Here is a 27,359-nt window from a genome sequence, read left to right as displayed (position 1 = left end):
TCCGTGTGGCGCTGGGTTGAATCAGCCCGCGGCTATGGAGAGCAAAGCGACCTGTATGGGGCCGGCGGTGGGCACGGGGCTGGCTCTGGCATGAAGTGGGAATCTGCCAAGGGTGGCACAGCGTTAGGATGGGCTTATGTGAAGTCCCCATAGATCAGTACCGAGATGGACAAGTTCTACCTGGATGAGATGTGCCACCGTGGAGGTTGAGTTTGTGCTGGTCCTATTTGCCATCTAATAATCTGGCTGCAGCACCCTCATCTTCCAGTCATGGGCATCCCTGCCGTGGGCATCCCTGTGCTAACCCTTCCCATGGATGAGTGCTGTGGCACTGCCAGCTTCAGCAGCTCATGATGAAGAAACTTTCAGCCCCTTTGCCCTGTCTCCTGCATGGCCATGGCCAGTGGAGCCTGGCCACACGTTCAGCTCTTGTGCAGCAGGCAGGGCTGGGGGGTTCCCTGCGGTACGGGGCCATGAGTGGGTGTCACACGGTGAGGACAGAGCCCGAAGCAGCCCCATCGCCCCGTGGCACCTGCCAGGAGCAGCATGACAGATGCTGTCACATCCTCCCACCACGTCTCGTGTCTTCCTGGGCGGAAATCGGGAGCTGGTTAGTCACCGAGAGGGGTGAGGGGCAGGTCAGGACTCTGCACTCCTCAGCATTCAGCTATTTCCTCCTGTGACACCTTGCTGAGCACTTCAGGGCTGTTTACAAACACTGGACTGTGGCATGGCAGCAGCTGCACTCAAACCTCACCCAGAATAAGCTGTGGGAGCTGAGGTTCCCCCATCTGAAATTATCAGCCAGCAAATGGTGGGGAGTGGGTTCAGCTCTACCTCCCCCTCAAAGAAGATTTTTGACCCCCAGAGTGCAGGGAAGGCTTTTTGGAAAGCACCATGATCCAAATCATGCCACCTCAGCTCCTGGTTTAGGTCACTCTGGGAAAGCAAGACTTAACCATGTCAACCAGCTGGGCACCACTTCCAGTTTTGGCCAGTTCCAAGGGGTTTAGGTGAGGACAGAGGGCTGAGGGCTCAGTGCTAATTAACCTGCCCCGAGCATGAAGGGCGATGCCTCCGTGCAGTGTGAGCTCAAGGTTACAGGGTCTCGGGCAGCTGCCAGCCCAGCAGCACAGGGCGAGTGAAACCCACATGAACATTGTCACAGAGGGTGCTGTGAAGGATGAGGAAGGGGTGAGGAAGGTGAGGTGAAGAGAAGCACTGGAGCACCTCTCTGCCTGCCTTACCAGTCCCATGGCGGTTGTCTGAGTACTCATCGCTCATTTCCCTGCGCGGAGCAGCCTCAGGAGAGCAGAAGGCCAGCTGCAGCATGTGGAGCAGAGCAACGTCCTCTGGGAACTGGTTGGCAAACCCCATCATTGCTGGGCTGGGCCAGAACCCCTGGAGCCCAGCAGCGCATCGGGAAGGTGAGCTCAGTCCTGTCACCACCTAAAGCTGCTCTCCGTGGTTTGTTCCAGCTGCTGTGGGCACAGAGAAGCTCCCAGCCACGCTGGCACCTTCCAGGCAGATGCCCTGGGCTCTGTCTCCATCACTCAGTGCCCCGTGGTGGACTGGGGTTCACTGATGGTGAGTGACGGGCAGGACAATGTCCTCCCTCCCAGTCCCCAGTGTCCTCCTCTGCTCTGGCCGTGCCTTGATGTCTCCGGGTGTCCCTTCTTCTTGCGCCGTCCTGGCTGGAAAGGCACAGAAATGGTACAGAAATGGTGCCAAGCACCGCTCAGCCCGGCGCGGGGGCTCGAGGAGCTGGAGCAGTCGGTCCATGTGTCCCTGGACACCATGCCCAGGAACTGGGGCTGGCATGGCCGTCCGGTGCTTGGCTGTTGCTCTCCCCTTGCGAGCCTGGATGGATGCCACGCCAGCCCCAGGGCTGGGAACACCCATACGGGACCCCCTACCCGAGCAGGGCAATCACCCCGCCCTGTGGCTGTGCCCTCGCTGTGTCCCCACCGGGCAGTCGTGGTACCCCGCGTCCAGGGCAGAGCCTGGGAAAACCGAGGCAGGGGAGGGGACTGGGGAGGAGGTGGGGATGGGCTCAGGGCAGCCCCGGGACGGGGTGGGTCGGGGGAGTGGGTTAAGTTTTTATGAATGGTGCGGCCCCGGCTGCCATTGCCGGGCGGCGCGGCGGGTGTCAGCAGCGAGCAAGCGGCGGGCGGCGCTCCCCGGTGCGTCCCGCTCCCGTTCCCGTTCCGCCGCCGATGGCCGCCGGCCGCCGCACTCCCCCGGAGCCCGGGGGGCCCCCGGTGTTACTTCAAGGTGTTTTCGGTGCTGGACCGACTCCCGGTGCTGCCGTTTACTCTCTGGCTTTAACGGCCCAGGAGCTGCAGGTGAGGCGTCCCGGCTCCGGGTCCTCGGCCGGTCCCGACGCCGTGCTCCGCCTGGCCGACTGCGTGGGCTCCACCGCCTTCCCCGCTGCCGTCCCTGCTGCCTGCTTCTCCCTGGTTTGTTACCCGTTCCGGGGGTCGCGCTGGGGCTCGCCCTCCCGCCAGCGCCTGGAGCGGACCTTCCGCGTCTGCCTCGCCCCCGACGCCGAGGGCAACCTGCGCATCGCCCAGGCCTGGAGCCGCCGGATCCGGGAGCTCGCCGTGCCCGCCGTGCCCACGCAGGACGGTGGGTACCGAGACGCCACCCCACGCGAGACTTGAGGGGGGAGGGGGACAGCGACACCCGACCCGTTCCCGTGGAGCAGAGTTGTCTCCGCTCCGCCGCAGGTCCCGAAGGAGAAAGCCCAGGGACGGGGCGGGGGTGTGTGTGCCGGGACCGGGGCCAGCAGCCAGGCGTGGGATGGGGGGTGTGGGATGAGGGATGTGGGATGAAGGCTGTTGGATAGGGAGTGTGGGATGAGGAGCGAGCAACGGGGCGTGGGGGGCTCTCCCTCTCTCCATCGCCGGTTCCCACGCGGGACAGCCAGTCCCAGGGACGCGGCTGAAAGCCGGGAGCGCTGCGCGGGGGTCGGGCTCCGAGCGATAGGTTGGGGACCAGGGCGGGTGACATGGACGAGAAGCGATTCGCATCCCCGCAGGGTCACCCGGATCGCCTTTTCCCCAGCCCTGAGCTTCGTGGGGGACTCCGGGACATCCCCGTGCATAGCCCCGGGAGTGGCTTCTCTCAGATTTCACCCTTATATCCAAGGGGCGGCAGGGATGTGCTGACACCACGGGGACCCTTCGCTGCCCACCCCCATCCTCCCTCCCCCCTCGCCCCATTCCCTCGGGTTCAATAACGAGCGAGGCTCCAAAGGGCAGAATTAACCAAGGAATTAAAAACAAAAAAGGCATGATTGCTGACGCAGGCAGGACGGGAGCCAGGCACTGTCCCCGGCAGGTCCCAGCCATCACTCGGGAGCAGGCAAAGTAGCACAGAGGAGTCTGGGGGGTGCCAGTTCCCTCTTCCTCCTCCCCCCCGGCCCCGGAGCGGCAGCCAGGGCAGGGCAGGCTGGCATGAAGCTGAACATCAGAGCCCAGATTCAATTATATGCACTACTTCGTTTATTTAGCTGTCCAGTCGCGCTGATCAGGCTTGGAAATTAAGAGACATGCGGTTAGAGGGATCCTGTCAACTCACATTTAGCCCAGCTCCCCCTGCCTGCGTTTTAAAATGCAGCTCTTTTCTTTCTTTCTTTTTTTAACATGACCTGCAGCTACAAAACAACTTTCTGCTACTCTTCCTAAAGAATATAAAACCCAGGGGAGAGGGGTGAAGGTAAAACCCCAGCTCCTCAGTCTCTATCTCCAGCCTGAGCTCTGCAGCTGCAGGCGGTTTTAAAACCCCCTCGCCCTTTCAAGCAGGCAGCGTGAGGAGGGTGCTGGGGCGGGAGCAGCTCGTTGCAAGGCTGGAGCCTCGGGGGAGCCCGAGGAAGGAGGACGGGAGAAGGTGGTGTGGGATTTGGCAGTTATTTTTCTAGCCGAGGGCCGGCAGGATTTGCAAACCTCCTCCCCCCCCCAGTTTGGGACAGAGCTAAAAATGCCTCTCGCCACACCCTGCACTCCCCCACCCCCACCCCCTGCCAGCATCGCAGCCTGTGCGGGACAGATAAGGCAGCGCTGGGAAGCTGCGTGTGAGTCCGTGTGGAGCAATCCTGCCACCCCAGCCCCGCAGCCAGGGGACCTGGGGAGCCAGCACTGAGCCCGTCCTGGTGTCATCTCAGCTTCAGCATCCCCTGGGATCAAAGCCCTGCAGAGAGCTACGTCAGGGAGGAAGCTTCCCCCTCCTTATTTCAGCCCAGAGGGGGACACACAGCAGGCATGCCTCAGTCCACCCTAGCCTTGCACCAACCAGGTCACCAGCCCTGTTCCCTGCCAGCCTGGCACTCTTGCTCCTTGTGCCCAGATTGTTTCCAGGACTCAGGGACACAAGGGAGCAGCTGGAGCTGCTGACAGCGGAGCTGTGGCAGCGTGGTCCCTGCCGGAGCGCAGCTAGGACATGTGTCCCATGTGGGTGGAGGGGTGAGAGCAGGGTTTGTGCGCTGGCAGCAGCTGGAGCCCCTTCCTCCTGCTGACTCAGTGTCTGCTCTGCTCAGCCTTTGAGGTTGGAAGTGACCAGAGCGTGCGGGGAAGTGGTCAGAGCCTGGCCACGATGCCAGGGCCTGGCCAGCATTGCGCAAGGCAAAGGGATGCTGCTGACATCTGTGCCCTCTGCTGAGCATCGCTGCTGGCCTGCTCCAGCTCCCAACCACCATCCCCCACTTTGCCATGGGTTGAGCCTGCTGCTGCTGGTGTGATCCCACACCGGGATCACATTCCTGTCCCTCTTCACACCCTGGTACCAGCAGTCTGTTCCCCATGACAGAATCATGGCATCTCTCTGTGCCCTCAGCAGGGTTCACCTTTCCCCTTCCATCCAAGCAGCAGTTCTCCAGGGTTCCAGCTGTACTCTGCAGCCCAGCAGAGGCAGCACCCACAGGGCAGCACCCACGGGCCCAGGCAGGGGCTTCATGCAAGAGCCAGCTGCAGCTCTGTGTGCTTCAGGAGCCAGGTAGCTGGTTAGGAGCACTGAGAGTTTAAAAAACATTTGGGTACCTGAAGTGCTCTGTGCTCTGGCTCTGCATCCTTCAGAGTGGAGAGGAGAAAGAGAGAGAAAAGTCCCCCAGCACCTGCCCCCAGCAGCTGGGGATGCAGCATGAGCCTCTTGTCCTGGAGGCTCTGCTGTATTTGCCGGTAGAGGATTTAGTGCTGGTTGTGACTGGGGAAGGCTCAGGAGTGGGGAGCAGGGTCAGCCCAGCCCTGGGATTGCTGCCTCTTATCCCTGCCCCGAGCTGCTCACACTGCTTCACCACTGTCCCCAAGGGCAGCTTGTCCCTTCACATCTGGTACCCACTGATAAGGAGCTGAGGAAGGCGTGTGGGGGGTGTGCAGGCAGCAGCTTTCCCTGGCCTTGGACAGCAGTGGGGAGTGCTGGCCCAGAGCCAGCACCTGGTCCTGTCTCAGCCCTGGCTGTTGGGGCTCTCACGGGTAGACCTCTGCTGAGGACTCAGTGGCAGGTCCTGAACAGCTGGCAAGGAGGTGGCCCAGAGGGTGACAGCCTCACTAGGTCATCCCCAGGGGCACAAAACCAACCCGATGGTGCCAGAATCAGCAGAGCTCTGTGTGCTCCCCGGGGCAGGGCATGGGGATGGGATGTTCAGGGAGATCTCCCCATGAAGCAGCTCATGGAAGTCTGCCAGCTGCCAGCCAGGGAAGCCCCAGCACAGCCGTGCCCGGTGTGATGACGGCTGTCACCCTGGGGGAGTTCCACCACCCCCAGGCTCCCCCTCTCCATCCCTGCTGTGGCCAGCAGGAGGGTTTGAGCTGGCAAGGAGCTGCCTGTGTGTCCCACCAGCTCAAACCAAAGTATGCAGACAAGGCAGGGACAGGCAGCTGGCCCCAGCCCCCAGTCCCGGGTGAGAGGCAGGGGGTTCCCAGCCCGAGGCAGTGCTGGGAAATGTCATCTGCTTCAGTGACTCAGCTCCTGAGAGCAGCTCTTTCTGCTGAGTCAGCAGGCACAGGCTGTCCTGCAGAACCCACACACTTGAGTGGGCCTCTGCCACCGCCCTCGGGGCAGATTACAGCTTAGGGGGCCCAGAGCTGGTGAGAGCATCCCCCCAGCCCCCAAAACTGCCTTCACCCTGCATGGCCAGGGCTTTCCAGAGGCACTGCAGGCACCTGAGGCACCCTGCCTGCTCATTTCACTGCCCTGCTCCTTTCAGAGCTCAGGGTGCCCAGGCAGCACCCAGGGGTCTTGCCCATGGCAGAGTGCCAGCACTTTGCTGCTCTGCCCTGCACCCCCCTCACAGGGCAGCTGTATGCTCACCCTGCCTCCCCACACAGGCACCACTGGGGTTGGGAGGGCTGGAGGCAGGCAGGGGCACAGAGGGATGCAGACCCCTGCCAGGAGTGTAATTACAGCCCGGCCAAAGCCTTCACACATGAAACCAGAGCTCTGTGGGGAGCAGGGGAAGCAGAGGCGTCCGTCTGCTGGCACAGGTGTCTGTCCTGGCCTGGCTCCAGCTGGAGTGGATGTGGGGAACTGGGAATTCGAGTCCCCCTGGCTCTCGTCCCTCCATGCTTGGCTCCCTGCTCACCGTGGGGCTGAGCCGTGGCTGAGCCGCAGGCGTTCGGCAGGGAAATTCCCAGTGTGTGGGCCTGGCTGCTCCGGGGCAGGCTGGGCTTCAACACCCTCCCACCCCTTTGCTTCCACCTTCCTTTCCTTGGTCTGGCAGCACCCCGTGGCCCTGCGGTGCCCAGGGGTGCCCAGGGATGCTCGGTGCTGCAGAGCCCCGGATCCTCTGCAGCACTGCTGGGCTGCTGCAGGGCTCCAGCCTGGCTGTGAAACATCCCTGCCGATTGTGGGACAGCTCAGGATGAGTCCTCACAAGACCCCTGTGTCCCAGCCTCTGTCACCTCCCCTGCTTTCCCAGCAGGGACCTTCCATCCCTGCTGACCTCCCGTTCCCTCGGGGGAGGGCTGCAGCCCAGGGAGCCGGTGGGGATCAGGGGCTGCTCCGCTTCCTTTGGAGGTGTGGCAAAGGCTAAACTCTCCCAGAGCCACCCCAGCGCCCTGACCCAACCCTGTCCCCCACCCAGGTGACACTTACGGGGTGCTGCCCCGGCCCTGCCGTGCGCTGGTGCTGCTGAACCCCCGGAGCGGGGCTGGCCGCGCCCTCGAGGACTTCCAGGCTGTGGTGCAGCCTATGCTGGCCGAGGCTGACATCGCCACCACCGTCTTCATCACCGGTGAGTCTGCCAGCAGCACCTCTCCTCCTCCCTTCCTGGGCTCCTATCTGGCTGCTGCTGCCTTGGGATGGGCTTCTCTGATGACCTTGTAGCCACAGGTCTGGCTCCTGTGGGGCTGGTTGGGACAATGTGGTGAGAGGGCTGCTGCAGGTGGTGGTGGGAATGGGGGTGAGCAGATGTGGCTGCACTCAGGAAAAGCAGAGAGTCATCTTCACAGAATCACAGAAACATTCAAGTTGGAAAAGACCCTCAGGATCACCAAGACCAACCCAGAACCCTACTCTACAAGGTTCAGCCCTAAACCATATCCCCAAGCACCACATCCAAGCCACCTTCAAACACATCCAGGGCTGGGGACTCAACCAGAGAACTTTCAGATCACCAACTGCTAACCCAGCACTGCCAAGTCCACCACATCACCACTGTCTTTTCAGTCTCTCCAGGGATGGGGACTCCACCACTGCCCTGGGCAGCCTATCTCAGAGCTTGACAACCCTTTGGGGAAGAAATTGTTCCTCATGTCCAACCTAAACCTCCCCTGGTGCAACTTGAGGACCCCTTGACCAATAGGGGTGACTGCTTCATCTCCTACACTCCTGGCTGGGACCCTTGTGGGGACAGTTGGGGCTGGGGTCACTGTGGGGGGGGTGGCAGCAGGAGGGAAGGTGATGCTCAACTCTCTCTGCTTTCCTCTCCAGAGAGGCCTCACCATGCACACGAGAAGGTGAGGGATGAGGACCTGTCGCAGTGGGACACGCTGGTGGTCATGTCCGGGGACGGGCTGTTCTTTGAGGTGAGGGGCACTGCAGGGCATCCCCCTGGCCAGGATGGGCAGAGAACTGGGAGAAGAGGGGTGCCTGGGGCAGGAGCTGAGCCCTGAGATACAAAGGCAGGCAGGGAATGGCAGAGGAGAGCTGGCATCTGGCCTGGAGCAAAGTGAGGCAGCCATGGCCTCAGTTCTGCCCTGACTAGGGGTGCTGTGGGCTCTGCCTCCCCCAGGGCTGGACAGAGCCCACTAGGTTCTATGCCTGGCCCTGCTACCACCAGCTCCCTCCATCCCTGCAGGTGGTGAACGGGCTCATGGAGCGGCCAGACTGGGAGGACACCATGAAGAAGCCTCTGTGCATCCTGCCAGGGGGCTCTGGGAATGCCCTGGCTGCCTCCATCAACTACTATGCAGGGTGAGTCACCTGCTGCTGGCACTGCCCTGGCTGGCACACGGGGCTCTGCTGGCACTGAGGAGGGGGGATGAAGGAAGCAAAAGGAGCACATGGCTCCAGCACAGGAAAAGGTGCTGGGATGCCCAGCACAGGGGTGCCTACATGGGTCCCCAACTCCCCTCAGGCTGATGCTGCCTAGGCCCAGCTGGTCCCTGGGAGCATCAAGTTGTGTCCCCATGTCCCCAGCTCCCCACACAGGCTTTCTCCTCCCCAGGCTCTGAGTCCAGCACAGCTTTACCCTAAAGGATCCACCCTCACCCAGCAGCCCCTGATCAATTCCCTCTTTCAGGAGCTGCTTTATCCTTCCCACCTGTGCACACTCTGTCCCAGCAGCTGACCCTGAGGGACATCATCACCCCACTGGGATACCTCCCAACCATGACACAGGGGCAAGGGTTGCATGGTTTGAAATTAGAGAAGAGGAGATGTAGATTGGATGTTAGGATCAGGTTCTTCACAGTGAGGGTGGTTGAGCACTGGAACAGGTTGCCCAGGGGGGGTGGTTGAGGCCCTATCTCTGGAGATACTGAAGGTGAGGCTCCAGAGGGCTTTGGTCCACCTGATCTAGCTGAGGATGGGTCAGACTACCAACCCGGGTGATTCTGTGAGCCTATTCTATGATCCTGTGTGGATGCCGGGACAGCCCGAGGGGCCCCGAGCTGGGTCCGGCCCGAACTCACCCTTCTGCACTCCTCACAGCAACGATCACGTCGCCAAGAAGAAGCTGCTGCTGAACTGCACCTTCATCCTGTGCAAGGGGCTGCACACGCAGATGGACCTGGTGTCGCTGAGCACGGCCTCGGGCAAGCGATTCTTCTCCTTCCTGGGCTTCGGCTGGGGCTTCATCTCCGACGTGGACATCGACAGCGAGAAGTACCGGCGGATGGGCAACGCCCGCTTCACGCTGGGCACCCTCCAGTGCCTGGCCAAGCTGCGCGTGTACCAGGGCCGCCTCTCCTACCTGCCCTTTGCCCCCGAGCAGGGCACCCCCGCGGCATCCAGAGACCCCCAGGCGCCCATCACCAATGGCCGGGCTGGCCGCGCCGTGCCCCCGGCTGGGACGGAGGCGCCTGGGGCTCTGCCTGCTGACTCGCTGCTGGTGCCGCTCAGCCAGCCGGTGCCGGCGCACTGGACGGTGGTCCCCGAGGAGGAGTTCGTCACTGTCTATGCCATCTACCAGTCCCACCTGGGCACCAACCTGCTGATGGCGCCGGCGGCTCAGCTGCACGACGGCTGCATCCACCTCTTCTACCTGAGGGCTGGCATCAGCCGCGTGGCTCTGCTGAAGATCTTCCTGGCCATGGCCAGGGGCACCCACCTGGACTTGAACTGTCCCCACCTGTGCTACGTCCCCGTCCGGGCTTTCCGCCTGGAGCCGCGGGCGGCCGCGGGCATCATGACGGTGGACGGCGAGGCGCTGGCCTGCGAGCCCGTCCAGGGCCAGATCCACAGCAGGCTCTGCCGCGTCCTCAGCGGCTCCTGAGCGGCCAGGACCACCCCCAGCAGTGCTGAGCTGCCGGCACAGCCCAGTACAAGGGCAGCAGAGCCTTCCTCCCACTCAGGAACCTCCTCTTCCTCTAGCAATAGCTCTTGGGGGCCGCGGGCACTCGTCCCCTCGCTTGCCCCCATGCTTAGCTTTACCCCCTTGGGACCGATGCCGTCCCAAATCTGAGCCCCATCAGGTACTCGGTGCCGGCGAGATGCCAGCGTGGTTGATCCTGGTACGAGGTCCCGGGTGGCTGCGCCGGCACAGCCCCGTCCCCAACGCACAGGGTGGCATCGCTCACGTCCCTGCCGCGGAGCCAGTGCCACCTCCCCAGGGATGGTCAGGACCAAGATCTCTAATACAAGAAATCGACTTTTTTTTTAAAAGAAGAATGTTTGTACCCGAAGCTTCCTGTAGAAGCAGAGTTTATTCTTGTGAGAAATGCAATAAATACCTAGAGTTTGCAAAAAAACACCAAACCCCACCCTAAAAATCCCCTCTGGGTTTTTCCCTCTGAGCCGGGGGCTGTGGGCAGGGGCGGGGCTGTGGGCAGGGGGAGGGCTGTGGGCAGGGGGAGGGCTGTGGTGCTGTCACCCCAGGCTGGGCTCACACACAGCCTGCCCAAGCTGCTGTCAAGATGGGTTTAGCTCAGCGCCGTGGCCTTTGGCTCCCTAGCATCCTGCCCACGCTGCTCGACCACCCTTATGCTGGGGCCAGGAGCAGTGCGGAGCGGCGGCCCCAGGAGCGGTGCTCCCAGGGGGGATGCGTCGGTGGCAGGACACAGGGCATCGCTGGTTTTGGGGTACCTCAGGGCCTCCCTGCTCAGCCTCACAGGGGCTGGTCGCCCAGGGGTGTGGTTGAGGACCCCTGGAGACATTCAAGACCGGACTTGCTGTGGCCCTGGGCAGCCTGATCGAGTTGGAAGTGTCCCTGCTGCCTGCAGGGGGATTGGACGAGGTGGCTTTTGAGGGTCCCGCCCAGTCCAGTGCAATCTGTGAATGCAGGGAGCTCAGCCCCCCCCTCCCCCCCCTCGTGACGTTTTGGGGCATCCTGGGGAAGGTTCCGCGAGTGCCTGCGAGTGAGGGCAGGGAAGGGTCATGGAAGAGGTTCAAAGAGGGGGTCGGTGGAGTTGAGCGTTTGGCTTTGTGCTGGGAGTGGGGGGCCCTATACGGAGCTCAGACATCCCCCTTCCCAGGGCAGCCTGGGGCCAGCTGGAGCCTTGCAACAGGTCCCTGCCAGAGGGTTTGCCTGGAGGGGGATTGCTCAGCCTGTCTGGTATAAAATTGCAGTAATTAAATCTCATTTAGAGTGCTCAAGTACAAGATGAGTAAACAGTGGTGGCTGTTTGCATTTATTCATCTGCAAACTATGCAATTAGGATTGCAGAACCGGGAAAGAAGAGCACGATTGTTCCCCCTCCCTCATGGCCCCACTCGTTCCTGTTCCCCGGCCAGCAAGGCAGCAGCAGCTGGGAAGCACCTCCCAAAATAAGGCTCTTTCCCCAGTGGCATCAGGCCAGGTGCAAAAACGAGCTCAGCGATCCTCCACTGAACTCCACAACCACATCCAAGAGCTGCCACGGCCCCGAGGAGGCTGCAGGGAGAACCCAGGGCAGGGAATGTGCTCAGGGCTCTTGGCTGTCCCTGTCAAGCAGGACAGTTCACCAGAGGCTGAGCCCTTTGGGTCTGAAGCACCTAAAAGGCTCCCTGGAGTCTCCTCCCAGCCTCTCCCAGGGATGGTTGCACTGTTCACAGCTTGGGGTTGGTTGGGATCTCTCTAACCCTTCCTTTCCCAGGTGTTGCTGGGTCTCTGCCCTCACCCAGCCTGCTTCCAAAACCTGCCAGCCTGCAGCCCTGGGGTTTTCCCCAACAACTTCTCCTGTGCAGTCCCTCATTCCCAACACCCAAGGGAGATGCAGCAGCTCCAGAGGTAGATGCTGAATATTTGAACAACTCCAGCAATCCCCCTGACACTGCTGCCCACCTCCTCTGCTTGCAGGCAGAGGAAAGCCTGGAAGGGTATCACAGGGGTTAAACACCCACCCACACCCAGGAGGTCCAAGATGCCTTGGCCACAGCAGCCTGACCATGGCTGTGTTTGTCTCTCATCACACTTACCTGTGCCCCGAGTTGAGGGACTGGGAAGGCACCACCAGGGCAGAGCTGCCTATGGTGGGTGGGTGTGTCTGCAAAGGGTTTTCATAGAATCACAAAATTGGTTAGGTTGGAAGAGACCTTTCAGATCATGAAGTGCAACCATCAACCCAGCACTGCCAGGTCACCACTAAACCCTGGCAGCCTCTTGTTTTTTCCCAGGCTGAACCACCCCAGGTCCCTCAGTTGCTTCTCACAAGACTTATGCTCTAGACCCTTCACCAGCATTGGTGCCCTACTTTGGAGCTGTTCCAGCACCTCAGTGCTCTTCTTGAGGAGGGGACCCCAAAGCCAAACCCAGTATTCAAGGTGCAGCGTCACCAGTGCTTTGCCCTGGCCCCATCTGCCAGCTGAGGCAGCAGCTGTGCTGTGCCCCACACAGGGCAGGCTGCATCCACCACGTGCCAGCAAAAAGCATCAAAAATAAGCCCCAAGCCTGACAGATGCCCTGGGAGTCAGAACTGCAGGGACCTGGAACACCTCTGCTCTGAGGGCAGGCTGGGGGAGCTGGGGTTGTTCAGCCTAGAGAAGGCTCCAGGGGGACCTTAGAGCTGCCTTCCAGTAGCTGAAGAGATGCTGCAGAGGGACTTTTCATAAGGGTGTCTAGAGGCAGGACAAGGGGGAATGGTTTGAAGCTGAGGGAGAATAGGGTTAACCTCAATCTTAGGAAGAAGTTCTTCAGTACAAGGGTGGTGAGACTCTGGAACAGTCTGCCCAGGGATGCTGTGGATACCTCCTCCCTGGGAGTGTTCTAGGCCAGGCTGGATGAGGCCTCGAGCAGCCGAGTCTAGTTGAGAGGCATCCCTGCCCATCGCGGGGCGGTCGGAGGAGTTGATTTCTAAGGTCCCTCCCAACCTAGGCCCCTTGCTGCCAGCCCTGCCTGCCTCCCTCTGGACTCACTGCCCTCTCTCCACATCCCACTCAGCCCACAGCCTGGCAGTGGGACACACAACAGAGCCCCCAGCAAAGCACCAAAGGGGGAGGGGGGGGCCAAAAAAGAGACCAAGAGGCAGAAGCGCTCACGCAGGCAACACAATTTAATGGCAACTCATCTTCCCTCTTTTATTACAACCTCACTTAGCCAAACCAAAAACCAAACACCCCCCCCACCCCCCCCCCAAAAAAAAACCCAACAGAAAAAAAAAACCCAAACCAAACCTTCTGCAGGTAAAAAAAAAAAAGGTTTTAATGGTCACACAGCACTTTATACAGATATTGTATAAGCAACCAAGCATCCACATCTGCACAGGAACAACACACCTCTAAAGCATGGCCTCAACAGTCAGGGTCTGGTTGTGGGGTTGTGGTTTGCCCTTTATTTTTGTTGTTGTTGTTGATTTTCCCCCTCCCCCCCTTCATTTTTTTCCCCCCCTTCATTTTTTCCCTCCTTTCTTATTTTTCCCCTCCTTTCTTATTTTTTCCCCCCTCTTTTTGATGTGGGGTTTGCTTTGTTTTGAAGTGTCATTAAATACTGTACAGGATCCAGGCTACAAACTCATTTTTGTTGTCCTTTTTCCCCCCCCCTTGTGAATGCTTTTTTTCCCCCCCCCCCAACCTCCTCCCCACTCCCTTCCACCCTCCCCTCCCCCCCAACCTCCCCCTCCCACCCCCTCAGCACTTAAAACAGTTACAGGCTGCTCTCATTTGTACATCACACAGTCATGTAGCCAGTTTTAAGGCTAACAATATGCATCATGCTTTGGCTTATTTTTTTTTTTCAGTGTTTTTTTTTAGCAGTATTATTATTAAGTTGGTTTTTTTTTTTAAGCCTTTTAAGTTTCCTTACCCCCTTAAATAGTACATACATACAAGGAAAAAAAAAAAACCCACAACCAAACCCACCCCAACCAACCCTTCCCCCTCCCCCCCTCAAAAAATAAATGAAGAAATGACGCAGCTGCAGTGTGCTCACCACCAACCTCACCACCCAGGAGCTTCACATTATCAAAAGCTTTTAGAAAACAAAATAAAACAAAACAAAGAAAATTAGGGATCTGTAAACCTCTGTGCAGGGCCTGGGTGTGGGACACAGCCAGGGCAGCTGGGGAGCAGCATTCCCACCCTCTCCCCCCCTCCCCTCGCCTTCCAGAAGGCCAAGAGAGGCCTCCCTCGGTGGGGAGCCCCAGGAACCTGTGCAAAAGCTCTTTGATTATATAACCAGAGGAAAGCCAAAGAGGCTTCTTGGGCCGAGGGGAGGACTTGAGCAGCGTGACCGGTCCCTGCCAGCACCTTCCTCGGGAGATGAGAGCTGCAGGGAGTGAAGGGTGGGCAAAGCAGGCGGCCTCTTCCATCCCTCCCAGCCACGGCTCAGCCCTCAAGGGCTCTCCTCTTTTCCTCCCTGGCCACCGGGGCTGAGGACAGCCTGGCACAGGGAACAAGTCAGCATCTGTGGATCACCAGCCATCTGTAGGTCACCATCCAGAGTTTTGTCTGGTGAGTAAGAGGCTTAATCATTTGTGGAACGAGCCTCTCAGCCTGCCCTTCCCCTGCCCCGCAGCAGCAGCCTCACCCCTCTGCCCCAGCCGGCCCCCTGCATTTTGGAGCCACCTCCGCTCCTGGTGCAAAAGGACTCATTCATCCACACCAGCCGCGGCCAGAACGCAGCCCTGAGTGCCATGGGCAGCTCCAGCTGCCCTGCCTGGGGCTCAGAGCATTTCCCTGCACCCCACTGGGGATCTGCCACACTGCCAGACAGGGAAGGCTCCCTGTGCTGGAGCAGGACCAGATCCACCTGCAGACAAGTGCTGGGAGAGCTCTGCAGGCCCAGGTCTTCCTTCACAGCTAAGCTCTGCTTCCTCCGGAGCACCAGGACATGCCTTTCCAAGTGCCAGAAGTGGGTGGTGACACAAAGGGCTTCACAGAGTCACCCCCCAGCTCTGCAACAACGTGGGAGCAGCTGGAGATTGCAGGCACAGAGAGGAGCCAGGCACAGAGGGGAGCCAGGCAGGGGGATGTGGGTGCAGACCCTGGCGTTTCAAGGAGCAGAAAGCACTGTGCAAACCTGCTGAGATTCACCTGCTCTTCTCCCTTCCAAAATGAGGTCCTGGCCTGGCTGCGGGGGAAGGACACAGCCACACTGAGCTAGAGCAAAGGACAGTGTTGGCTCCATCTTTACTTCTGGCAGAGCTGACTGCTCAGCCCAACTCCTCCCTGGGAAGCTTGGCACCACCAGCTCCCTGTGCCAGCTGGAAGGACCAACGGACTCTCCCTGACAGACTGTGCTCCACATGGATGCTAAGCAGGTGCTTCTCCAGTGCCTAAGCTCAGCAGAGCTGGAAGGAAGTCTCCCAGCTCCAGAAGTGAGATAAGTGCACAGAGAAAGAGGCTTCAAGGAGGTGTCTTGACCAGGAGGCTCTGGTCACTGCTTCAAAGTGCTCACAGCTTGGGCAGCTCTCGCTGCTGACACGTGGGCTGACCCCACCAGCCTTGTCTCTGCTGCAGCAATCAGGCATGGCACAGGCTATGCCCATGGCACTGCCAGCCACAGCAGACCCAGACCACCACAGGAAATGGCTGGCAAGGGAAAGACCTGATAAGAGTCCACTCCAGTGTCTGATGTGCTCTAGCTGCTGGTTGAGTAACAGCACAGAACAGTCACCAACTGCTGCTGCTACAAGAGGACCTTGTCAGGACATGGCAATGCCTTGCCCTTGGGTGGCCCTGGCTCAAACAGCTCTGAAATGCCCATCTACAGCCCAGGGACAGAGAAGCAGCAGCTGTGCCAGGTTCACCACCAGACTAGCTGCTAGATTTACACCCCAAGACCCCTTGCTGCCACCTGCCCAGGTGAGGGAGGGATCCAGGTGAGGTGCAGTGCTGTGTGACAGCCCAGCAAGGCTGGGAACGAAGATGTGGATACCTCAGTGAGGAGGGTAGAGCCCTCAATCCTGCGTACTCCTAGACGACAGGCATGTGTGGTGGGGAGAGGGAGGTTTGCCTTACTCTGGAGAAAGAGGTGAGGATGACTGAACTGCATCCAGAAGACTAGCCAGAAGTTGCAGAATTAGATGGAAACCCCACAGCACTACCAGAGCAGCACAAGTGCCAGAGCTGAGCTCTGGTTCTGCCTACCAAGTCCTGATCAGAAGAACTCCGTAGCTATCAGTGAACAACTAAGACTAGAGCAACTCCACGTGGTGTGGACAACTTCCATGCAAACACAACCCAATGTCTAAACACAATAAGCTGGGGCAGACTTCATGAAACCCGTGGTAAGGCAGAGAAAAACGAAAGACCGGGAGGGCATTGCCCTTCGCTTCCAGATACTGCAGCAACCACTTCTCCTGGCTTCAGCCCCACCAGAACTAACCCCTGGGGAGGTAGTGTTGGGTGGGAAGAGTCCTTGTGTGCCCCAAGATGAAAGTGCAGAGGGAATGTGGCTGCAGGACTGCTGCTGTGCAGGTCTCAAATCTTACCGTTGCAGGGTCAAACTGGCAAGAGGAGCACGTGAGGTGGGACAGGGGGAAGGGAGAAGGGCTGGGGGCAAAGAGTTATTCATGCTGAGACAACCTTTCCTCGGAGGAGCAATCAGGCCTACTACCACCTTCTTTGGAACAAACCAAGCTGAGGAAGAAAAGCTGGAAGGAGAAGCTGCTTTCTGGTAACAGCGTTTGCCAATTTCCTTTCTGCGGCTTTCCCTTCTCCCCTGCACCTGCCTGTCCCTAACCCGACCATTTATTTGTCTTCTGTCCACTCTGGGATGTTGGCCCCTGCTAAGGCAGCCCGGTACTGCTGCAAGACACCACGGATGCTTTTGATGAACCCCTTGGAGAGGGGGAAGAGGGGGAAGCCGATGTCGGGGTAGCCGCTCTTCTCCGGGAGGAAGCTGCGGTAGCTCTTTCTCCTTTTCTTTGGTTTCACGCTAGGCTGCGAGGCAGAGTCCTGGGCAGCCTTCCCCTCGTCCGTTCGGTCTCTGGCCGGCTCTGTGCCCCTGGCCTGGCCTGTGCTCTCCGAGTCCGAGTGCTGCTGGGGCTCCCCAGCGCCGGCCACGGAGGAGGCGGCGGCGGCGAGCTCCGCCTCGTCCGGCTCCTCCTTCCCGTCCGGCGCCGAGTCGGAGAGCTCCGCGGCCGCCCCCTGCTCCGCATTGTCCCCGGGGCTGTCGGCCAGGGCGCCGCAGGCGGAGAGCAGGGAGGCCGAATCCGCGCCGTTGGCCTGTTCGTGGCTGCGCTCCACCAGCTCGTTGGTCTCCAGCCAGGACTCGATGCGGGACACCAGGCGCCAGCCGTGGCAGCGGAAGTGCTCCCGGATCTCATGCTCGAAGACCTCCACCGGCCTGCGCAGCAGCTGCATCATGGACTGCACCACCCGGATCAGGGTCATCTCGTTGTAGCAGCGACTGTTCTCGTAGCCCTCCTGCAGGCCCCGGTCGCTGTCGAAGCCTGCCTCGTTGTAGTAGGGCTCGTTCACCAGGATGAGACCTGCCAGCACACGACACCAAGGGGTGACCAGGAGGAATCGTGGAACGGTCAGGGCTGGAAGGGACCTCAAGGATCAGCCAGTCCCAACCCCCTGCCATGGGCAGGGACACCTCACACTGCAGCAGGTTGCTCACAGCCACATCCAGCCTGGCCTTAAAAACCTCCAGGGATGAGGCTTCCACCACCTCCCTGTGCCAGTCTCTCACCACCCTCACAGGAAGAGCTTCCTAATACCCAATCTGAATCTACCCATTTCTAGTTTTGCTCCATCCCCCCCCAGTCCTATCACTCCCTGACACCCTCAGAAGTCCCTCCTCAGCTTTCTTGTAGCCCCCTTCAGATCCTGGAAGGCCACAATAAGGTCTGCTCAGAGCCTTCTCCTGTCCAGACTGAATAACCCCAACTCTGTCTCCATAGCAGAGGAGCTCCAGCCCTCTGCTCATGCTCATGGCCCTTCTCTGGGGACACTCCAGCACCTCCAGATCCTTCCTGTAATAGAGGCTCCAGAACTGGACACAGTACTCCAGGAGGGGTCTCACCAGAGTGGAGTAGAGGAGCTGAACTGTGAATCATCATCAGAGGCTGCCAGGCCCTGATTTCTGCCAGGTTGGTTGAGGTTCAAGGGTTCCACCAGCACTTTGCTGAGGGGACCCCAGCAGTGCCTTGCTGAAGGGGTCCCCAGCAGCTTCACTCATAGCCACACAGCCACTGCAGCTCAAGGCTGGCAGCAGGGGCTGCAGGAGAAGGCACTGCAGGGAAGCCAAGCTCTGGCTTCAAGCGTGTTAGAACTAGGAACCTGCAAGATGCAACGGACTGGTCTGGCAGGGGGAACACTCATGGGAATGGGTCAGTGGGCTGCTTCTAGGACAGGAAGCACCTTGGACACTACCAAGAGGGTCACTCAAGATCCTTGGGAGTGGGATTAGATGACCTTTGGAGGTGCCTTTCAACCCAGACCATTCTATGATTCCTTGGCTGGCAAGAAGAGTCTTCCCCAAGTGTGATGCAGAGGGCATGAACAAGAGGTCAAAAGGGCAGCAAGGGAAGGTTTCAAAGCTCCTTCTCCTTTCCCTTCCCTCCCCCCTCCTAGCAAAAACCCTACAAACACACCCAAAACTTTGTATGCCTTTTCTTCTCCTTTCATAAGCAGTTTCTTCTTCCTCCCTCTTAAACAGAACAAAGGCCAATCCCCAGCAATAGGCTTTGAGCTGGCCAGGCCCTACCCTGTCCAGCACAGTCCCATCAGGCAGTGCAGCTCTGAGACAGAGAACACTGTGACAAGTCACCCAGACCAAGCTTTCCCTTATTTGCTTCTGGTTTAATGTAATTTTATGTATGTAGCAATGGCACTAACACTGCCAGGCTGCTGGCAGCCAGCCACAAGCTGCATTAGAGCTGGTGGAGGTGAGATCATGAGTCCCTGAAAGCCCAGGCAGGAGGGAGGGAAGGGGAGATTTTTCACTAGCACCAAGTTACTCCAGTAAAACATTTAGCATTTCCTTCTCTAAATTTGGAGGCTCATCCTTGTAAATGACAAAAGGCTTTTCATCCACCAGCAAGAGACAGGTGCACTGTGAGACTTCCAAGGAGTAGCAGCAGTTATCTGCAGGAACCCTTGCTCTGTGTCAAGGGTTTCCCAAGTCACATGCCTGCACAGAAAGCTGGCCTTGAGGAACAGATTTGCTTTAGTCTGCCTGCCCTCAAACTAGATGTGGCAGGGCAAAGCCCTGTGGCAGGAAGCCCTGGGGCTGGTCTGGACACACCCTTGATTCTTCTCTGCTTCAGAAGGAGCACAAACACCACCATCATGTGCAAAAATGTGCCCTGTGTAGGCTGGGCAGGTGACTCAGAGGGGAAGAAAAACAGTCCTGAGAGTGAAGCCCAGTTTAGCAACTTCAACTAACTTTGGTAACTGGCTGAGGACGCAGGGCTTCACCTTTGTCAGCTCAGAATAACAAGCAGAACAGCTCTGTGCTCAGCTGCTGCAGTGAGAAGAAGGGAAAGCATTGTGTCAGAGAGCTGGGAGGCAGCCAAGAAGCAGAGCATGAGAAAAGCTTGCACCTGCTTGGACTGCTGAATGGGAGAGATAAGGACACTGCTTTGTCCAGCAAGGTGAGAGCACAAAGCAGCACTAACGCAGCTGGGGTGGCAGATCCCTGGAGGTTTTTAAGGCCAGACTGGATGGGGCTCTGAGCAACCTGATCCAGTGTGAGGTGTCTCTGCCTGAGGCAGGGGGGTTGGAACTGGCTGATCCTTGAGGTCCCTTCCAACCCTGACAATTCTATCTTTCTATGATCCCATTTGCGTGCTCCCCCCAAGCCCCAAACCTGCATCCCCTCCTCTCCTCGTTCCTGCCCCACAGGCTCTGCAGGAACATTTACCTTGGATGGAGATGAGCACTTGAAGCAGGCTGGATTTACTGGTCCACCTTTCTGTTCCCTGAAATGCACACACACATGTATTAAAGGGCTGAAGCACAAACAGTTTGCTCTGTTGGATGAAGCAAGGCCCCAGTTTCTCTGCATTCCTGTCCCTGGGGAACAAGGGACAAGCACATGCTGTGCTGGTGTCCCACTGCTCCAATCCATCTGTTTTTTCTTTCCCCTGCCATCAGGCCAGTTCTGCCTGGAATGGTCTAGCTCTACACACCACTTCCAGCCCCTCCCCAGCTGCCCTCTTGATCTACCCTGCCCAATGCAGCATTTCCCTGGCTCTGCTTATTCCAAGTCTCCAGCTGGACTTGGTGCCACACTCATTAGTCTGGAAGTATAGGGGCAGAGACCCAAATCAGAGGAGAAGCTTCCATGCTGGTGTTGCCATCTCTGCTCTGTCCAAGCTTGACACAGCTCAGCTTGTCTGACCACAGGCCTCTCATCAAGGAAGGGCAAGAGCCAAATATAGTCCCAGAAGAATCTAAACACCACCAGTCACCTGCTCCAGACATCTAAAACAGACCCCAAAAGCCACATCCGCTCCAGCTCAAGCACCAGTCGTGACCGGAAAGTCACTCAGGACTCAGCCTGGCAGGAAGAGGCTTGTTCCCAAAGCAGCCTGGCACCACCACAGGGGGATGGAAGCCTTACCTTGCCTATCCACGTCCCCAGGAGGCTGACGCAGACTTTGCCGTTGTCGTAGAGGTTGGGGTTCAGCCTGCCGCTGCACTGGGAGAGGTAGCGGAAGAGCGGCGGCACCGCAGGGTAGATGTTGGGGAGCTGGATGTCGAAGAGGAAGAGCCCATCCTCGTAGGGCGTGCGTGTGGGGCCTTTGATAAGTGCTGAGAAGAGATCCTGGGGGCAGAGGCAAGAAAAGCCAGGCACTGTGAAACCTCCTCCTGCCTCAGCAGCTTCTCTTCACACAAAAGGGCAGAGGGGATGGGGTTACCTCAGCCCTTGCAAGAGTCAGCTCAAGCAACACAGAATCACCAAGGTTGGAAGAGACCTCGAAGATCATCGAGTCCAACCTGTCACCACAGACCTCATGACTAAACCATGGCACCAAGTGCCACATTCAATCCCCTCTTGAACACCTCCAGGGATGGTGACTCCACGGCCTCCCTGGGCAGCCCATTCCCATGATGAACGTCCCAGGGCACCCTCCCTTTACAAGTTCCACTGCTACTGCAGCTTGAAGGCAGAGAGAACCTTTGGATCTGGGCAGCCAGCAACCCCCAAGCTGTTCTCTGCTTACCCCAGCCCCTTGCTGGCTGCCCTCCTGCCTTTCCTGCTTGGTGAGACAGCCAAAGCACCCAAACCAGGCTTCCTGCACTCAAGAGCAACCTGTTCCTTGCTACCTTGACCTGGGGCAGGCTAAAGCAGCCCTTCACTGTAATTACAGCCATGCCCCACGTGCTGCACACATTCCTGAAGCTCTAATGCAAGGGATTAAGGCCAAGCAGGGGATTCCAGAGGCAGCCCAGCACTGACAGCCAGGCACTTGCCATTCGATCCTCGAAGGTTTTAACCATGATGCCGTCAGGCAGGGAGGTGGCCAGGAGAGCCATCTCCTTCCGCACAGTGCTGAAGAACTTCTTGGCTTCTGGGGGCTGGAATTCCATTTTCTTGAAGGCATGGGTGTCTGTGGGGCAAGGAGGAGACCAGGATTAAAGCCTGCCTTTGGAAACAGCCAGAGGCTCCTTGTGGAGCCAGATCTACCCATGTATTAAACCTGGAATCTGGAAGAGAAGGGTTGACACCGGTGCTGAGCCAGGAAGGCAGCCTGGAGATCAATTTTTCCCCACAGCCTGCACCTCCTGTTCTCATGGTCCCACAAAACACTGTCCCTGTGCCCCTCGAGGAGCCCCAGCCCACAGCTAGGACAATGATACATCACACAAAGTGGAGACACTTCCTGAGCACAGCTCCCCGCCTTGATTTCCACACACCTGCAGGCTCAGAACAGCTTGGCCACCTTTCCTTCTCAGGCCTGGCTCACCAAGCACCTTGGGCTCTGCTGTCACCAATGTTCCACACACAACCAGATGCTCTCTTTTATTTTTGGCTGGTGAACGTTGGCACAAGTGAACAAGGACACTCACCCACTGAGGACACCCGGCACAAGAACACCAGCTGCTCCTGCTCTGCTGCTCTACCAAAAGAGCCTGAGCAAACCCTGGAGCTTTCAAGAATCAATCTGCCATGGGAAGCAACTCATCTCCACAGCCCTCCAAAGTTAGTTGCCAACATGGACAAAGAAGCTGCCCAAACTCGGTGGCTTTAGAAGCTGTGGTAGTGCCTGGTGATGCCATCCAAAAGCCAGGTTTAAGTCCCACAACAGATTGTGCTATAGAAGTTGTCTTAATTCCTCCTCCCCAAGTTAATGTGCTGTGCAAAGGACTAGGAAGGAGGAGAGGACACTCCTTCCAAAAGGCCTACAAGAGAAGATTGTGGAGAAAGAAACTCTGCAGGACAGCAATGAAGGACACAGCATCCTGCCCTGGACTGATGGACACTCACCTGGAGCATACTCCAGCACGGAGAAGACTTCTCCCTTGGCACTGGTGAAGGTGACCCCAGGCTTGCCTCCACTCTGCTGGCAGAGCACTGGTGTCTCACTGGGCCACTCTGACTTCACTGGTGTCTGTGCCTCTGATTTTTCCTCTTTCTTCTCTGTCTCCACCATGGCTTCCATCTTCTCCTCCTCTGCAATAGCCACATTATCCAAGGTCTTCTTCAGATTTTCCTGCAGCTTTTTAATGTCATCCAAGAACTTCTTCTCCCTAGTGGGTTTTTCCAGCTCCACAGTTGGAGAGGTGGGAGAGCCAGTCAGCAGCTGCTCCACAGTCATGTTTTTCAGGCTTTCCAAGATCTTGATGGCCTCCTTCAGTTCCCGGAAGCTCTTTGGGGCTCCGTCCTTGCCAGCTTTCTCTGCGGCAAGATCCACAACCGCCATAGCCACCGCTCCCTGGACTTGCTCCTCTACTTTTTTTACCTCCTCTGCTGCTGGCTCTTCAGGCTCCAGCTCCTCGATTTTTGGGTGGTCATCTTCCATGAGGCCATTGTCTGTCTCCCAGCTGTCGCTTTCATCCTCCCACTCCGAGGACGCTCCGCTGGTGCTGCCGTCCACGGAGTCGTAGTCTGACTCCTCGATTTCTGACTCAATGTTGTACAAGTGCTAGAGGAGAGCAGAGTCACAAAGACACCACAGCAGTTAGGCTGAAGGCACAGTTTTAGTTGTTGTGTTGTGGTTTTTTGTTTCCCCCCAGTGCAGACCATCCCCAGGAAAAGGAAGCTCCCAGCTAGAATCTGTTGGGCTGTTTCAAGCTCTTCCACCTGGTACAGGGTGGATTGTTTGACCCAAAGAACGTGCTCAGCAATGAGCAGCACAGAATATGGATCAGCTGAGCACCCCTATCCTATACCTTTCAAAGCAGGAGCAAATCCTAGGTGGGATCCAGCCACCAAGTAGAGCACACAGGCACCAAACAGCCCCAGGGTTTCTGAATGCAGAGTTAGCTCGGAAGGTGTTGTGTATCATGAGTGGAGTTAAGTGTTTCTGGTCCTGCTTCTGCACCAGCAACTGTGGTGGCCCAGAGCTCTGGTTGGGCTGCCTCCACATTCCATCCTACCACAGAGACAATGCTGGAACCAGGCAAACATTCCCATACCAGCTTTCTTCTCCTGTGGCACACACCACTTGCTGTCAGAGCCTTGCTATGCTGCTTTAGCTGTTGTGTGTCAGCGCTGCTTAAAATTCAGCTGGGACAATGAAGCCAAACCCAAGCTGCTGAATAAGCTCTTATATAAAACCTTCCCTTCTCCCTCACTACTGGAAGCTGAACCCATCCACACACCACCCAGCCTCACATCTTACCATCCTGCTTCTGCACAAGCTAGTATGAGCCCCAGCACAGCAGCAGGGGAGCAACAACAACTTTATAGAGCTGTGTTAGGAGCTACAGGATGAAGCACTTTATCTGCAGGTTTCTGACACTTGAATGACAGCCCAAGAATCCTCTTAATCTTGCAAGATACGACCCCAGAGGCTAAAGCACATGGGCACTGCCTCAGCTTGTCAAAGCCCTGAACTGAACCCAGCACTGGTTAGCCAGTTCTGTGCCACCCAGAGCCAGGCAGCCAGGCAGAGGTTAGCTGGGTTCAACAGCAGTGACTGCAGGCAGGCAGAGCCATCACAACTCACTGCCCTCCAAAGCTAATCCCAATCCCAGCTGGAAAGTTAATTAGCCAGTTATGCCATCTTTATTTTTAGAGCCGAGAAAAAGCACCCAGACAGCTTGTCTCTGGGCACATGGACAGGCATTGATAAATCACAGTTTTACCAACTGATAACTCATGCTTCCTGACATTTCCCCAGCTCCCATCAGGAGGCAGAGGAGCGGAATCGAAGGCCCCGGCGTGACACGGCAGGAGCCGCCGCAGCGCCCCGGCACCGCCGCCTGAGACAGCCCTTTGTGGAGCACACAGCAGACCTCTGATTGTGCCTCTGTGACGACAGGGGGAAGGGAGACAGCAGCCTGCTTTGTGAGGCTCTAGCCCACTGCCATAGTGCAGGCATTGACTGTGCTACTGTAATTAATGCAGAGCTGCTGGCTTGAAAAAGAAATCTTGATGGGAGTAGTTCCTGCTCGCAGAGGCATCGCTGCTGTGGTGCTCTCTGCCTCCGTGATGGAGATGGGACCCTACAGAAGCAGGTCTTCTCTGATCTTTGTGCTGTCTGCCTTAATTTGAGGCAACAAGGAGAGGAGGCATGGGATGAAGCTGCATGTGGAGCAGTGAATGAGGTTACAAGACAGTACAGTAAAACCAGAGCAGTGCAGAAGACAAAGCAAGGGGCTCCAGTGGATTAGCAGCATGGCTATGGCTGCATTTTTAAGCTTGCTCTCAACCCTTTTCTGTCTCTGCTGTGGAAGCTGTTTGGGTCTGACCTCCAGGCTAAGGTGACAATTTGTGGCTGTAGTCCAGCTTCTGGAGGAGCTTCTTTAGCCAACATTATGGTGTCATTCCACAAGCAAGATAGATCAAACCACAGTGTTTCAGCAGTGCCTCAGTTGGGCAATGCAGTGAGCTCATGTTCAAGTCAGAATTGATGATCCCCTCTGCAGCACAGCAGGTGCTGGAGGCCAGGAGCTGGGATGGGGTCAGAACATGCAGAGTAGTGTGTGAGAGGAGCAGCAGTCTGCCCATAGCTCCCTGCTCTCTGTGTTGTAGAGCAGTGATGACCAGTTAGCTGCTCAGTTCTCCTGACAAAGGGAGGGTTTCTTGTGCTGACATACAGGGGAAGCCACCCTGTGACACAGGGAGGCAGCAGTAAGTGGAGCAAGGCTCCCTTGCTCTGGGGACCTCTCTGCACCCAAAATGTAAAGCCAAGACTTTTCACTCAGCTAAGAATCACAGGGCTACCATGAGCTGGAATAGGACCTCACCTGAGGCAGGATGATAGTCTTGGTGTTATCAGCCCACACCACCTCCACTTTGCTGCTGACATCCACTCGAGCCACCTGTCCCACCGACGGCTGTGGAAACAAGAGAGCAGCTTGTCAGTCCTCCTTCCTTCCCAGGCCCTTCAGTGCACAGCCAGGAAGGTTTGGAGAAGCAGACACTCCCCAGGTTAGAGACCCACCTAAAGCAATGCCTACAGCACAAGAGACAGGAGCCTTGAGGTCCCATGGCAAGGGGAAGAAGAATCCTGCACAGAAATCCCACAATACTGCCATGGGGATGGGAAAAAGTCCACCCCTGGAAGAGGAGAGGACCAGGAAGGCTGGGCTGGCAGCAGATCCTGACTTCTGATCAGGATGGAGGCCACTGCAGGGCTGTGGCCTTTCCGCAGGCAGCAGGGCTGGGGCTGTGCCAGTGCCAGGGAGGGGACAGCACTGTCCCTGGAATGGGGGTGCCCTCTAGTGGGGTGCCACTGGCCGGCCTTGTGCTCCCACACTCAGCATCAGAGGCTGCAGGCACGACCAGACAAGTCCCAGCTGGCACAGGGTGTGCAGGTGAGTAGCACCTTACACTGGAGGAAGGTTATTTAGGCCAGCTGGGCAAGCTGGGATGTGTTTCCTGCTGCTGAAACTGGAGCCACACTGCACCTTCTTAACTCTTCTTAGGGCAGCAGGCTCAGGAACTGGGGCTGTTTTCCTGAAAACCTAACAAAGAGTGCTTCCTCTGCACTTTGCTCCCTCTTCCCCCTCAGCTCAACAAAATTAACACATAGAGACCAACTCAGATGGGAACCAGAATCCCAGTCCTCTGTTGCCAAGTGACACTGGTTTCCTGACAAATCCACCTTCACTCTCACTCAGGAGAGCACAAAATATCCTCCTATTAGAAGCTGCTCTGAAATCCTAAGCCCTCAGGCATGTGTTTGATTCTTGTCTCAGCAGGGTTCTTGCTCTGCCACAGAGGCTGTCACCAAGGTCCCCAGATTTCAAGGTTACAACTCCATCAGGCTCAGAGTTGATGTTAGTCACGGCAGCAGAGGATACCGACACAGCCATAGGAAGCTAGGGAGTTTAGGCTGCCCACGTGGTGCTAAGTGACTCTTCCAAGTGTCTGCACTAGGAGCTGGTGACAGTCACACATCTGTGCCCAGAACCCACCTCGTCCTCCTTCGCCGCGGCCCCGTCCGAGTTGCCGATGCGAATGACGATGTCGGTGGTGCGGAAGCGGAAGTCAGGGTGATCAGCAATGTCATAGACACTCACATCCTCCTCCTCCCCGATCAGCTGCAGAGACACAACCAGCACACCTCAGCCCCCAGGATGCTGCTCCCAACTCCATAGCACACCCCAACACTTGCAAGGGCTTCGTCTTATACCCTGTCACTGTTCAGTTGCTCCAGCAGCAGGGAGCTGCTAATGTCCCTTTTGGTCACCTCCTCCTGCAGCACATCAATCAAGGCACAACAAGGAGAGGAAGCAGATACTGTCTCTCATCTGCTCACCCTCACCTTCACTTCAGGTTCCACCTCACTGTGATCATGAGACATGCAAGGAAAAAAAACCCCCTTTTATTCCCTTCTGCACAGCCAGACTCCTCACAGCAGTTCACTAAGGCCCAAAGGGTTAGAGTTGATTTTTGAAAGGAAGTGTTTGACCAAAACCTTGTCAGCTAATGGGAAACATCTTTCCTTTGATTTCTGCTGGAGGAAGAGCTCTAGGAGCCCACAGATAATGAGAGATGGGCACAGTGGAGGGCACAACTCCAGGCCAGGTTGCTGAGTGTAAAGGGCCATGCTCAGTTAGCACAGTGTGGTCTCCCATCCTGAGGCAGAAAGCAGCACACCAGATGTGTGCCTTATGTTCCCCTCTCAGCTCCAGCTCAACCATAGTCTCTGAAGGCTCTGCAAAAGACAATGATGCTACAAGCCCCAGGACAATGTTACTAGGCTGACTGTGCAGAG

General features: G+C 57.6%; 2 protein-coding genes across 3 annotated transcripts in view; one reads left to right on the top strand and one right to left on the bottom strand.

Moving 5' to 3' along the window:
* The first annotated feature begins 2,129 nt into the window (after positions 1-2,129).
* SPHK1 (sphingosine kinase 1) lies at positions 2,130-10,439 on the top strand. Its single transcript, XM_068151455.1, has 5 exons — positions 2,130-2,628; positions 7,079-7,228; positions 7,927-8,021; positions 8,294-8,409; positions 9,148-10,439. Exons 1-5 carry the CDS (start codon positions 2,217-2,219, stop codon positions 9,929-9,931), a joined length of 1,557 nt encoding a protein of 518 aa, XP_068007556.1. The 5' UTR covers positions 2,130-2,216; the 3' UTR covers positions 9,932-10,439.
* A 3,256-nt stretch (positions 10,440-13,695) lies between these two features.
* The window catches only part of UBE2O (ubiquitin conjugating enzyme E2 O), a 76,260-nt gene continuing 62,596 nt past the window's right edge, over positions 13,696-27,359 (bottom strand). For both annotated transcript variants that reach the window (XM_068151453.1, XM_068151454.1), the window contains 7 exons: positions 26,557-26,682; positions 25,384-25,473; positions 22,457-23,114; positions 21,442-21,578; positions 20,588-20,791; positions 19,886-19,943; positions 13,696-17,504 (listed from right to left, as the gene is read on the bottom strand). In XM_068151453.1, the coding sequence (XP_068007554.1) occupies positions 16,762-17,504; positions 19,886-19,943; positions 20,588-20,791; positions 21,442-21,578; positions 22,457-23,114; positions 25,384-25,473; positions 26,557-26,682 (2,016 nt within the window). In that variant the 3' untranslated portion in view covers positions 13,696-16,761. The remainder of the gene's footprint in view (positions 17,505-19,885; positions 19,944-20,587; positions 20,792-21,441; positions 21,579-22,456; positions 23,115-25,383; positions 25,474-26,556; positions 26,683-27,359) is intronic.

This window comes from Melanerpes formicivorus, unplaced genomic scaffold (assembly GCF_026170545.1).
Source record: "Melanerpes formicivorus ecotype bairdi unplaced genomic scaffold, bMelFor1.0.p_v2 SCAF_21, whole genome shotgun sequence".
NCBI classification, from domain to species: Eukaryota; Metazoa; Chordata; class Aves; order Piciformes; family Picidae; genus Melanerpes; species Melanerpes formicivorus.
Note: the sequence above shows the minus strand (reverse complement) of the source record. Positions and strands in the feature narration are given on the sequence as shown.

Excerpts from the sequence above, each read along its gene's own strand:
- SPHK1 (XM_068151455.1), top strand. The coding sequence starts at position 2,217 with ATGGCCGCCGGCCGCCGCACTCCCCCGGAGCCCGGGGGGCCCCCGGTG. Across the intron at positions 2,629-7,078 it reads CGCCGTGCCCACGCAGGACG|GTGACACTTACGGGGTGCTG; the intron begins GTGGGTACCGAG and ends TCCCCCACCCAG. Across the intron at positions 7,229-7,926 it reads CACCACCGTCTTCATCACCG|AGAGGCCTCACCATGCACAC; the intron begins GTGAGTCTGCCA and ends TTTCCTCTCCAG.